This window comes from Lathamus discolor, chromosome 3 (genome assembly GCF_037157495.1).
Source record: "Lathamus discolor isolate bLatDis1 chromosome 3, bLatDis1.hap1, whole genome shotgun sequence".
NCBI lineage: Eukaryota > Metazoa > Chordata > Aves > Psittaciformes > Psittacidae > Lathamus > Lathamus discolor.
Genome location: NC_088886.1, coordinates 66,902,596 through 66,916,597, shown reverse-complemented (window position 1 = coordinate 66,916,597; position 14,002 = coordinate 66,902,596). Strand labels below are relative to the sequence as shown.

Sequence of the window (14,002 nt, the reverse complement as noted above, 5' to 3'; positions counted from 1 at the left end):
CAACCGCTTGCCATGGACAGGGACACCTTCTGCTTTGCTGGGACATCTCAGTTGGGTTTAGCCCTGTGCTGTAGTGCAAGACCTGTGGATACAGCACCTCAGCTTGATAGTGTGCACCCCAATCCTTACATTTTAAAGGAGTTCAGTCTCTCAGTGAAGGGTCAATGCTTTCTGGCAGACCTGTAAGTACCAGCAGCTGGAGTGATGCTTGCTGCTAGTATTGGGCTGCATCTGAGCTGGGGTTTGATACAGTGGCCCAACCTGATCTATTTAGTTGCTTTTGTATATTATGAGTTGTGATGTCAAAAAGCATTGCTTATTCAGGGTGCAACCTGCTGCTCCTGGCTGTCAGCCCACAATGCTTTCTGCAGACAAACACCATGATGCAGGGTGGCATGCTGTGGTTGCAGGATTAGGGCCTCCCTACAAGGAGGTCTGGGAGGCTTGGGGGAAGTTCTTCTTGTGTTTAGACCATGAATTACCTTGCTCTTGAAGCATGCTAATTCTATGGGGTTTTCACTAATGAAAGGACTGCACTATATAATCTGCTTGGAGTACTCTTGTGCAATTTTGGTTGTCCTTCAAGTGGCTGTTGATAAATGAATGGAGAAAACCTGGGCTTGCTTTGATTGGAGCTAGTCTAAAATCTCCTATTAAGATGAGGACAGTACAGATTAATCATACACAAAGGAAAACACACCAAAGGAATGAGATGGAGACGAAAAAGTCTTTCTATATAGAAAGAATATGTTGGCAACTCCCTGAGCATTAGCTGATTGTATGTGGAAAAATGTTTCTATGAATCTGAGAGACAGCACTTGCAGCGTAGCTTGTCTGTGCCTGCTGCATGTATCTGCCAAATGGTTTTGATCAGAAATCAGTGCATAAAACCCCACTAAAAGGGAAGAGAACTTTGCGGGGTCATGCCTGAAGCATGAAGCTTGCAATTACAGACAGCTTCTGATCAGAAACTGCCAGTGAATACTGCTCAGAGCATCCCCCTTGCAAAGCCAAACACTTCACCCTGAATCATGTGGCTGGTAAAGCAGCAGGCGGCTGTGACTACAAGGTGGTGGAAGTGCCTCTGATGCCATTTGGGATTCTAATCCTTACTTAGCATGGGAGGCTCTTGCCCTGATAATCAAGGCTGCAGGATGTGCTCAGTGCAAGGGTGGTCCTCGCTTTGTGCAATGAGGCAGCTCCTGACTCCTCCTAGACAGGCTGCATGCTCCCTCTTAGGCATATGTGCCCCTTCAATTCAACCTCAGACACTCCTTACTCTCTAATAATGTGCATCCTACTCTCTAATAAAGTGTATCCTGCCCTCTAGTGCCAGCAGATGCTGAGTCAGCAAGAGCCCAGGAGCAAGCTGTGCTGTGTTCCTGTGGCTTTCCACCTTTATCGTCCAAGAGATCTCTGAGCTTGGGAAGTTGCTAATTACGGGGCTGGTAGGATAGGGAGAGCTCAGCATGGCTTTGGAGCAAGTACAGTTCCTTGGAAGACTCTTTTGGAGATGTTTCCAAGGAAAAACCATCCTTACGATGGTTTTTAACATGTTTGTAAGGAGCTTTATATGGAAACAGGGATACATGTGGCAGGCTTTGTGAAAGAAAGCTTTTGGAGGTCAGAACGTTTGTTTCACTGAGTTTAACACAAACCTTGAAGCCTGGGGAGTGCTTGGCTGTTGTCTTAGAGCAGGGATAGCACCTAGAAATGGGTCTCTTGCTTTTCTCCTAAAGCAAAGGAAGAGTCATTTCTGTTTAAAAAGAAATCTAAGAGCTTTTCCTTACCTTACCCGCTCTGCTGGGAGCAGAAGGGAGGCTTCCCTCAGCTATTGCTTACAGTAATGCTTTCGGTGTGTATCTGCTGTGAGCCAGGCATGGCACATCAGTGCTCCTTGAAGCTTCTCTGCACATCACATCTCTCTCCCTCCTCCTGATATAACCCTTCCCTTCTGTTTTAAGGTCCCACCAGGCAAAAAGCTTCTAGATCTGCAGTGCAAGGACATGGTCTGGGGTGGGTTTTCCTGGCTGCAGAGCTGAGTGTGGATGGGACCCACCAGGGCTTTTGCATTGTTTCCTGGGTTATTCCAAGCTGTTGGGAAGGTCCAGCCACGGGAGCACTGCTGGGAACATGAGGCTGCAGAAAATGAGAAAACATTTGTAGGAACTACTCTCCTTCTCCCCTGTTCCCTCAGCTTGGATCAGAAGATATGGAAAGAGGGGGGGAAAACACAAACCCTGAGAGGTCACCCATAGTTTTCCTCTGATGCACAGTGGAGTGCGAGTGCTGGCGTAGCTGTTAGGGTGGGTTTGTTTCTTTAAGGTGTCTCCCAGAGGGAGGATCAGCCAAATGCAATGTGGCAGCTATGGTAACTCCTCTTGGCTTTCAGCGCGCTCGGCCCTTGCTGATCACACAACTTGCTAGTGAAGAAGGTACAGCTGTCCAGGCCTTGGCAGTGATCCCCACCCTCTGTTTGCTGCCAAATGCTGGGGTTTTGTTGTTGCTTTTTCCTTTTCTTTCATAGTTTCCTAAGAAAATGAAAATGGGAGGAATAGCCTCATCTGCCTCTCGGCCCCATCTGATGCCTCCTACTGGGTTAAAGCTGGATGGTGCTGCATCCCTGTGTGTTGCTGTGACGGTGGCAGTTAAGGAAGTGGAGAGCCCAGATTTGAGGGCTCCTGTCCTGCTGGAGTAGGGGGGAAATGACCAGTGTTTTAATGGCTGGGGTCCCTACAGTGTCTGCCAATGGCTGTGTTCAGGGCTGGTTTGTCTTTCCTGGGGTGGGCAGCCCTATTCTACTTCCAGCTGACACCCATACCTGCGAGAAGGGAGCCAGCTGGAAGCAGTGTGCTTGTCTGGGGACAAAAGCCCTCCAAGATGCATGTTGTACAACTGGGCCAACAACTTTCCCGAGTCAGTTCCCTGACTGTTCCACAGCTGTCTCACCAGTCATGGTTGCCATCTATAAAGCACAATGCAGAAACATCCATTCCCCACATAATCCCAGTAACCAAATCCCCTGCAAAGCTTTAGGCGTTGAATCCCAACCTTAGCTTCCTGCAAGAGATCCTGGAAGCTTCTCTCTCCTCCTCTCTCGCTCTTTGCATCCACCATGGCAGTGTTGTCCCGAAGTGCATCTGGGCTATGCTGGCCTTGTCCCAGTAGGAAGGACCATACCTAGGTCCAGGGTGTGACTGACACCACCACATCCCCAGAATGAAGGACAGAACAGTTTGGTTGGAAGAGACATTAAAGATCATCTAGTTCCAACCTTGTTCTTTCTGCCAGCACTGCCGTGTGGTCCCTATATCTTGTCTTCAGGAGGGCCTCCTGCCAACCCCAAAGGGGCAAATCAGTGGTGCCAACAGCACCCTTTGCACAGGGAGAGTGTGGTTTGGATGATCTCTTCAAGATGCAGTGTTAAGATGGGTTTGTACTGGAGAGCCTGACATAGGGTGCTGTAGCTTGCATTGCAAAGCTGCATATTTGTGTTATAATGGAGGTTTTCCCCCCTTGGGGTACTCCAGATTTCTTTGTCAGGCTGGGTCTGCTGGTGTGACATGGCAGAAATGACCCAAAAGCCACTTGTTTTGGACCATACTGGGCACATTTCAAGGATGTGCCTGAAACAGAGCTGAAAGGCAGCCTGAACAATGCAGTGAATGAGTAATTCAAGGTGTCAGCCTATGGAATTCCTATCTAGAAAGAGGTTTTGTGTTTTAAAATAGTGCAAAATGTTGCTAGAGCTGTGTAAGATGGGTGTAGCTTCTACTTGGCTACTACTTGTGTAGTAGCATTTAAATGGAAGATTAAGAAACAATAGCACTGGGAAACAAAGGCATTGCAACTGATTTGCATGGCTGGTGGAATTATGGCACTAGGAAGTAGTGCTGAACATGCTCTAAAAGGGAGGTTTATTTTCTGTAGGAGCAGGGATGAGTGGGCAGGCCTAATAAACGTACTTGGGACTTGTATGTGTACCTCCTTAGGTGCTGTGGTGCACATGAAAACCTTTCTAATTGCAGCAGAAAATGAGCCAGTAATTATATGAGATCAAGAAACCAATACCAGAAAAGGGATATGCATTTGAGTCCTCTTGCTTTTAAAGCCTCTTATTCTGACATAATTCAGAACTAGGAAACAGCTGCAACTTCCAGAGCCACGTCCATTTCCCTTAGGCTACTCAACCACTTTAAACCAACTTTTGCCACCCATTGAGAGGGGAAGTGTTGCCAGGTTTACAAAATAACAGTGCTTATGAGTAAAATTCTCAGGTTAACTCAGTCCCATTGAAAATCAGTGTTTTGAACTCCTGATTCACAGCTTGAAAATGCTACCCTGTATCCCCAGCACTCTGAGCACGTTGCGTTGGCCCTGGGGTACCTGTAGTTACTTTTCTGGGGGCGATGGAGTCTTTTTGTCTTCTCTCTACCACTAGTTTCCCTGGCAATAACCTATACACTGGTGCTGAGTTACTCCTTTGCACGCACTGACTTATCCCAAGAAATACTGATTGCGGTTTCAAAGCTTCCAAGGGATCATTGGAAAGGGATGTTGTGACCCCCCCTTGCTTTTTGAGGCACAGACTGTGCCTTGAACAGTTCAAAACTCAGTACTCCAAACCACCTCCCTGTACGGAAGCCTAAGTGCAAATTCACCACTTTTTCTATGGGGAAGGTGGTGAGAAAGCTGAAGCTCAGCCATGTTCCAGCTCCCCTCCAACAACAAACGTGTCAGAGACCAAGTATAAAAGAGATTATTTGGTGCTGGTAACAACAGGAATCTATTCAACAGCTCTTCTCATGGCAAAGGATGAAAAATACCTTGCAAAATATCCCGCAAAGTATCTCTTTGTCCAGCGCATAAAACCCCACTAAGTGGAAAGAGATCTTTGCAGGGTCATGCCTGAAGCATTGTGCTTGCAATTACAGACAGCAGAAAGGACTCGGTGACACTGTAAGTTTCCTGAGCTCATCAGGCAATGTAATAAATGCCTTTTACAGATGCAGAATAATCATCTAATGTGTAAAAATACACATTAATGTTGTGCACATAGTTTTATATTTTTAAGATGATATTATCCCATCTGGGCAGCTTTTGTAGTGTAGTTTTATGCCCTGGTATTTCACTGGGAAGTTTCCACTGTGGTGATTCCCTGGCACTCCTAAAGTCACTGCCATAACCAAAATCTCTATGGTTCCACATGGATGCTCATGCATAGGCTCAATTCCTGCTACCTACCCTATGCCATGGTATTCACTGTTATCTGGTGTGCCACAGCCTTGTGCATTTGGGGGAAAGAAAGGCTTAAGCACACAAGAATTGGCTAAAGATGCCTATGGGATGCCAGTTGGTGTGTATGTAGCATGGAGATTGTGCTGGGCACCCCAGTGCTCAGCTTTGAGATGCCAAAGAGCCGTTTTCCCCATCCTAACTCCTTTGATTTAATCATTTGATGGTGCCTCAGACGCTTTTCGCCTGGGGGCTATGCTGCTGTGAGGGTGTATTGCTCACATCCACCAACATGGTCCTGGGGAGGGTGACACCTCACTCTGCCCCTGTGCTTGGGGTGGGTGGCATTGCCAAGCACTCACAGATACTGGGGCTCCTGCTGGAGCCGTGCTATGGGTGCAGCTCGGCCTGCAGAGTGCCTTTCCCATGGAGTCTTTGCTCTGAACACCCAGGAAGGAGCTTATAGCTTTCTGTTCAATGGGCAGCACTACATATATATAATATATAGTCTAATATACGTATATAGTTACATAGTTATATAATATATATAACACTATATATTACATTGCCCTCTGCAGAGGTATGCAGAGCTGCAGTGGGAGGGGGCTATTTGAAAGGTGAAAGGAGAGCAGTGAAATGTACAGGACCAGCAAGGAACCAGCGTTTCCTTTCAACAACGAAATGTCATTTCATTGCTTCTCTGTCTTGAGCATATTCAGGGTGGGGTTTTTGTGCTGCAGGGAGAGCATCCTCTTGACAGCATTTATGGGGTGATGGCATGGGTGGTATCAAGGTGCTGCAGTGCTCCCCAGTCAAGCTTTCTGCAGAGGGATTAAAGTCCTTTTGTTTTAACAGGGTGGTTTATCTTTAGTTACTGATGGCAAATTGTACACTGACAAGCAAAGAATGAATTAGGCTGGAAAAGACCTTTAAGATCATCAAGCACATGTCCTTTTGCCTTGCTTTTTGTTGTATTTCTTTAACAACCCAATGATTTTCTGAGCTTCCCGGGGCCGGGAATTTCTCATATCAAGCCATATTCCACAGTGAGATTTCATCATGGTGCTCATGAAATGTGCTGTCAGGGTCACTTCTTAAATGTGTGTGTTTGCGGCTTGTGAGGTCCCTCTGGCAGATTAATTCTATTAAGGAGGTTGGTGTTGGGAAACCCAAGCACCCCAGCTATGCAAAATGCAGCTTTCTGCCCAAAAGCCTCTCCCTGGCACCATCCCAATTCTATCAAATATTCCAAGCTGGATCACCTGATTTCTTAACAAAAGCCTCAGTGCAGCCATGTTCCCCCCACATCTCTCCTAGCTGAGCAATTAGGTTTATTTACATTGAAGCACAAACATGGTTTCTAAAGGAGGCCCAAGCAGTTTAAATTGAAGGTGTAATCAGATAAATCACGGAGTGAGGATTTTTGGTGGCTAAATTCAGCTGAAACCTAATTCATACATTTTAAAGCATGCATTTGGCAGGTCTAATATCTCTTAAGGAAATGGTAAAGTTTTTCCGGGGGGGGGGGCAGAGGTTGAGAAAGGCAAAACTATCTTATTAGGAATTCAATTAAAGCTGTTACAGGCTTACTGGACCTCTTCCAGTAAATGTATATCAAGCTGAACCAGTAGACATCTGTCTCTTCTTCCCAGCCCCCCTTTTTCTGTTTTCCAAGCAACTAATGGGGAGAAGATGGGAGGAAGAGAGACTACAGCTCACTTCCAGCTTCGTTTTTGATGTCTGATCACTTCTGCAAGTTGCGCAGACTGCATCTGCTGAGCTTCCATCCCTTGACGCAATGCGGAAGCCAAAATAGAATTGGGAATCATGTGAAAGCTCACAAACAAAGCCCCTGGGAGAGGTCTGGGGGTGCCTGGCTGTCCCCTTCCCAGGGAGATGCCATCCCAGGCTGACAAACACTCGCTGCCGGCCCTTTCCTGGGCTCAGTTCAGGGAAACCAAAATGTCTCTTCCATCCAAAGGGCTCAGACCTGGGGGAGGACAGGCTGGAGAGATCAAGGAATTAATGGCATCTTTGAAACCTTCTATTAGCTGTAACGCTCAATTGTTGCTTATTTAATGCTTTGAGAGTGGTACCAAAAGCCTCTGCTGTCCTGTTTGCACCTTTCCCCAGCAGAGCCCTCCTGTCTCCATGTTCCTGCAACGTGACAGCTTATTTTCAGAGGAGATATGATGATTCTTTCTCTTTTTGACTCTTCCCAAGGGAAAACCTTCCTTGCTGCTGAAAACAGAAAGCCTTGCACTGTAATGGTGATGAACAGTGGAAAACATTCAAAGGGAGATCCTCTCTTCTACCAGTCACACACGCACCCCTCCAAAGAAAGCCCTGCCTTAATACAGAAGTACATCCCAAAGAGCTACCCAGAGCCCAAATCGCCACCTTGCATACCCATCCATATGCATGCAGAAGTTGAGCAGAACCTTAACAGAAAGCCCAGCTGAGGGGGTGCTTTGCTGAAGAAGAGCCTCATGGCTGCTTAACTGGCTTCCCTTCCTGGGAGAAGGACAATGGCATTGCTAAAGCTAGCCCTGATGGGACAGTTGCTGTACCCCAGAATGGGCTGCGTGGACCGGCTGCCTTCATCCAGGTTTGGTGTGGAAGCGGTTAAAGAGACGGGTATGAGGGAAGGGGCTGCCTTACTTTGATTTATTGGCTGGCTGAGTTAATTTGCTGTTTGTGTATGATTAGTTGTTGTTGCTGAGTGGTCATCTACAACTACAAATCTAATAAAGTGCTGGGGTGCCCAGAGCTTTGTTTTTATTTTTGCCTGGCAAATATTCCTACTGTTTTAATTCTGGAGAGCTAATTATTAATTAACAAGAGGCTGCTTGTATCCAGCTGGAGGACTTGGTTTTCCTTCTCTTCCAAATTTGACTTAGAAGCAAATCAGAAGTGATGGTGTGTAGCGCGCTCCAAGTCACTTACAGCAAGCCACTGAGAGGTCTGATGTGATCGTCAGCTAGCAAGGAGCAGCAAGATTTCTCAGGGCCAGCAGAGGATCTGGATCAGAAGGTGTTTCATGACACAGCACTATATTTTTATCAGCTTTTTTTCCCCCCTTTCCTAACCTGTGAAGCCTGGGACGGGGGGAGAAACTACCAGAAATCATGTGCTTTCCCCAACCATCACCTCGCTCTGCGCTCTGGGTTGCGGTGGTGTTCCCTTACATGTTCGTGGCCTCATCAAACTGTTCCTATGGCTCTACAGTGAGACATAAATTCAGGCTTGGAGATTTCAAAGTCGTGTTGAACCACATGGAAATGATTCTCAGAGCTACAGCTATAAAAATAATTATATTGCTAGGGGGAAAGAGTGACAAGAAATGTCCCCAAAAGAGACTTCAGCAGTGGTTACAGGATCTGTCCCAGCTCTGTAAGAGGCTGCTGTGATCTCCAAGGCTCATTTATCACTGCTACATATAACTCCATGAAATACGTCTCAAAAAGCACTGAAGAAAGGAATGCGAAGGGAGGTTGTGAAGGAGAAGCACTGCAGTCTTCCCCTTTGTTTTTAGAGGATGCTTTGTGCACTCTTAAAATTAGAGCTACTCTGCGCAGATGACTGGTGTGAGGATGACTAATTTGGAGACAAATTAGGTGTATTTAGCTAAAATATATGCCCTGACTGTTTCCTTAATGACCCTCAACGCACATCTCTCCCGATAGCGCTTTTACCGCAGCCCTGCCGCTGGCAGATTAAGTAGTAACATGCTTTTGCCCCTCTTCCAAGTGGTCCTTCGGTTTTGATCCCACATTTTCTCTCCACCGTGTGTATCTCTAACTCTTTATGATCAGTAATTAGTTTCTATGCATCTAAACCATGGCAGATTTGTCTTTTGCATGTCTCCTTCTTCCGCGCATTTTCCTTACACCCTTTCTTTCAAAGGTCCCTGAACCCAAGTGTTTTCTGGCTGACTGCAATGTATTTGGTGTCTGCTGTGGAACAGATTTATTCTTTCCCAAGAAAAGACACAAAAGTAAACAGAAGATCCAAACCCGCATTTTTCCTGGGCTTTTAAATGCACTAAGATGAAACCCCCCCTCCACTACAAGCCAATTAATGTAAATACCAAACTTTACAATCCTTCCTGTCAAGGAAACATATTTACATTTTTCTAAGGATGAGTATAAAAAAAAAATAGGGCTTTGGGGACAAAAAGGGCTTAGTTCCAGTGTCATAACACTCCCAGTTAACTGCACTGCTTTCATATACCATAGAATTAGGTTGTTCCCAGTGCCAGCAAAGATAACGTCTGTTTGCTGCTTGAAGGACAAAGTGAAATAAGATAATAGCTTTTTATACTGGAGACAGGCCTGGAAAGGCAATGGTAAAGGGCTGTGTATCAAATGTACACGTTGCATGAGGCTTCCTCAGCACAAAAAAAAGGGGGGAAAGGTGTTATTAGTGCCACTGGCAGCCCAAGGGAGGCAATGAACTCATCCCAAGCTGTATTGCAGAGAGTGGGAAGTGGGTTGCTGGCAAACTGGTTTTACTAGCACAGGGTTTAGGACTGTATTGTCTTTTACACTTTGCTTCTGGCATCACTGTTGGACAGACAATACTTTCTTTACTCTAAACTGTGAAATCCAAAAATCACAAGTATCTTGAGTGTTTTGAAGGAAAAAGAGAAAGGTGCCTGCAAAGGGAAGGGGCACAGGTGCTGGTGATGAGGATGTAAAGATTTTTGGGAGGAAGGCTCAGCTTGTATCCAGCTGAAACACCCTATTGAACTCATTGAAGTACAAAGCTGTGCTTGTTTGTCTTGAAACTACTGGAGTAAGTTGTCTGTAATTACATGGACCAGAACAGGAAAACCTCTTATGGCCAGAGGAACGAGCAGCAGTGACCTGCTGGCATTTGGAGAAGCCAGGTGGCATTTCACCAGTTCCCAAGGCTCTGATTTTTAGTCCAAAAGCTGCTCTGATTTTGTTGCAGATGAAGGGTTATAACTGTTCCTGCAAGGAAAAAACCTTTCCTGCTTTATCTCTCTCCAAAACTCAGGGAAAAGGGAGGACGGCTGCAGTAATCCAGCCTGAACGGCGTTCATCCCTTTTTGCTCACCCTATCTTTGCAGTAGGTAGCTACTCCCTAGGAAAGGCAGGAGCTGATCCCAAATTCAAATGACTATTCTTACAGGCTTATATATATATATATATATATATATATGTATATCTCACCAGGACTATACAGACAGCTTCCACTATGCATAGAAACTCCTCTGGCCGGGACAAACCCATGTATATGTCCATGTCACACCACACAGCAAAATTTGCCCCTTTTAGAGGGTTTCTTTAGGATCTTGATGTATCTTTAGTTTTTCTTTGCTGTCAGATGTAATTTTTGTTGCCATAAACGATAGAATTTGACACCGCACCGCACTAGGCCGTTTGTCAACAGTGTTTTCAACAGTTCAACCGCACGCATGTGCATGCACACACAGGCACAAGAAAGGAGAAGTGCAGGGGCTCGGGGAAAGGCGAGTTTCTTCTCTAAGGCACTCAAACACAAAGCAAAGAGCCACCTCTAGCCACAGGGTTTGAAATCAGGTTATGGCAAGGAGGCTGAATACCAGTTCACGCTGAAATGTTGAAAAAGTGAAGTGAAAAACACATCGGGATTTGACTCGACACCATGGTTTTTCATGCTGTCCAAAATATTGCTTGCAATTGCTTTGGGGTAGGGGCAACCTGAGCATCAACACCTAAAATCTGCCTCATCAAAGTGTTGCTAATAAATAATTCATCCATCAGTGATTTTTAAGTATGATTTAAAAGAATAAAGCAGGTTTTGCTGCTATAAAGCACTGACAGAGAATGGTTGCAGATTTGAAAACAGTTTTAAAACCATCACTGGCTAATGGCAAGCACATCATTTGGGGAAACAACAGAATAAATGCTTTGTTCCATCCCAGGACTTTACTATTCAGCCAATCTAAACTGCTGAAGAAATATGTGTTTGGGACATTTTACATCTGTTTTTGACAAGAAGCCTGCATTTTTAGCCTGTGTGGCTGGGGGTCCTAATCTATTTGCTGCAGCTTTTTTAGCCAGATTAGCATGGGAAAAGGCACCCTGTTTTATAAATGGAGGGATGATCCTTTGAAAGAGCAGCTCGACTTTGGCTTTTTGCAGTTGAAATGAGGGCACAGCATGCAAAAAGTAGTAGCATAATGTGATGTCCATAAAACACACACCAACAGCATCACCTATTTAAACAAAGCTAAACAACAGGCAGCTTGTGAAACGGGCAGAGTAATAGATTTGTGAACAGCCTAACATTCGGGGTGTTACTTCTTCCATAGAACAGTGTGTGGACACCTTAATTACAGCACCGAAGTCCAAACTGTTTAAGGATGCAAGTGACACGTTTACTTGGAAGTGGTTTCTAAGAGGTTTTTAAGTCTCTGTGTTACACCATTAGTAAATTCCAGTTGAAAACTCTCTGGCTATTCTCAGACAAGGTGCTGCAGTTGCCCCAAGGTTGGGTTTTAACTTAAATGGGCCGTTTATTGCTGCTAAAACAAAGATGGATTTGCGCCTTTAAAAGAGCCTGGCCAATGGGCTGGGATAAACTCGATTTTCACCTTTAAGTAGCCGATTCTCTGCATGATGAAATTAACTCACTTTACATCACTGGAGACGTGATGGGAGGGCGGCAAATTTCTCTCTTGGAGCTTGATGAAATGGGTTCATGGACTCTGCTTTATGTAGCAAGCCCCAGAGAGTGACCGGCCGCAAGCAAACTCCAGTTGACGCAACACAGAGCTGCTTGGCTAAACTGGCTTGAGATGAGGGTGTTATTAAAGGCCTTTTCTTTGCGTTTCTTGCTGTTTATTCCTCCCTCCCCAAATATTACAAAGGCAACTTAAGAGGAAGTAGTTTTCTGCTAACGGAGAACTATGAGGAAGAGTTTAGTGTTAAAGAGTAAATAAGAAACTACCTCTAACAACAGCCTTTGCTTTACCGGTACTTTGGGGAAGGGAAATATGAAGATTTAGGAAGAAATATGAAAATTTGGCCAAGTTTCTTCTATATTTGTTTGCTTTTTACTGGGGGGGGGGGGGGGAAGGGGCACAGCCTGGGCTTGTAGCCGATATCTGCTGCCTGTTTCTTTTAGAAGAAACACAACCTGGGCTGAACTTGTCACTGAACCCCACTTACGTCCTGCAGACCCCCCAACAGGGAGAGGATGCGGCCGCCCCAGGACCACTGCCTTGGCACTGGGGTTTTTGGGGCTGGGGTGGCAGCTGTTTCAGATCCCGCTGTCAGCCTGTTGTACTGATCGCCTTTTCCTCTCTTAAAACCCTTCCCCGAAGCAGCGCTTTCTGGCAAACCTCATGCAGCAGCACTTCCCCCCCCCGCTCCATTCCTCATCAGCTAGCTCTCTCTCTGCTCCCCCACTCCTGCAGAGTAGTATCATGTTGATTTCTATTCTTATTTTTTTAAATGAGGTATATCTCATTTTTTTGCATGAAGGGAAGTTCTTTTTAGTTTGAATTCTTGCAGGCACAGGGGAGCAGAAGGGAGCCAAGCACAACCTATCTCACCTTCAGGTTGGTGGCCCCCAACCCCTTGTCTAGCAGCATCCCCACTCCCTACCACATTATGCCACTTCTCCCCAGGCAGGACCAATCCCTCCTGTAAAGCCGGGCTGTGCAGGGAGCCACGGGCAACCCCATCCCATGGTGAACTTGAAGCATCATTCAGGAGAAGAGAAATCAGTGCCTACCTTTTCGGCAGCTGGGCTTGCCTGACCCGGGCGGTGGCTAGTGGGAGGCCGACATGGACCACGCTCCTTCCATCCTCCATACGGAGAAGGCATAACTCAGCCTCTCGTGAGCCACATAACTACAGCTCGTCATCTTACTGTCCATCTCGTCGCTCTGTAGCACCTGGTAGAGGAAGTCTATATACCGTGCTGCCAGCTTGAGGGTCTGGATTTTACTGAGTTTGTCAGAAGGCAAAGTGGGGATGATTTTCCTCAAGGCGGCAAAAGCTTCATTGAGCGACTGAGTCCTCTGCCTCTCTCTGACATTAGCCAGGATCCTCTGGCTCTGCAGTTCCTCGTAAGACTGGGAGCTGGGACTGGACTTTTTCCCCCTCTTCCCTGGGTTAGGGCTGCCATCTTCGCTGGACTTCTTGCTGTATCTTCTCTTCCTGCCAAATCTCTTTGGCTGTCTTTCCAGCTCCTCTTCACTGGTCCCCAAGCTATCCACAGGGGAAACAGGAGAACTGGAGCTTTCTTCCATGCTTTCTGCAAGAAGGGGAGGGGAAGAGCCTTTCCCCCCCTCCTTTATGTTATGTGAGTGTGTGTGTGTGTGTCTTAAATGTGCTTTAAATTCCTGAGACAGATCCTTTGGAAAAACAGGAGGGCTTTTTTGGTTTTGCTTTTTTTTTTTTTTTTTTGTGCTGACCAAACGTTTTCCAGGTTGCTTGAAGGGTTCTTATTTCAAGGACCGGGGTTGTGCAAAAAAACTTGAGGTCTTGGAGAGAGAGGAAGTTATTCCAACTTTTTGGAAACTTTAGCTGAGCTCAGTTGCTAAATAGTTGTCAGAAGTGAGGGAGGTGCAGGGCTCCCTTCTGATTGGCCGGCCAGGTCAGTGGGAGGAAAGCATTTTCCCCTGCTAAACTTTCACAGTTTTATGTTACACTTAAATCTTGGGAATGCACCTCAAATAAAAGATAACCAGAGACCACCCTCCCCACTTCCCATAGGTGCTGGCTTTGGGGCATCCCTTCAGGGTAAC

The 14,002-nt window shown here is 46.0% G+C and overlaps 1 protein-coding gene across 2 annotated transcripts in view; it reads right to left on the bottom strand.

Annotated features, from left to right (window-relative positions):
• Positions 1-13,755, bottom strand: part of TWIST2 (twist family bHLH transcription factor 2) — a 43,415-nt gene extending 29,660 nt beyond the window's left edge. For both annotated transcript variants that reach the window (XM_065669704.1, XM_065669703.1), the window contains exon 1: positions 12,985-13,755. In XM_065669704.1, the coding sequence (XP_065525776.1) occupies positions 13,022-13,504 (483 nt within the window). In that variant the 5' untranslated portion in view covers positions 13,505-13,755 and the 3' untranslated portion in view covers positions 12,985-13,021. The remainder of the gene's footprint in view (positions 1-12,984) is intronic.
• Positions 13,756-14,002: the final 247 nt, after the last annotated feature.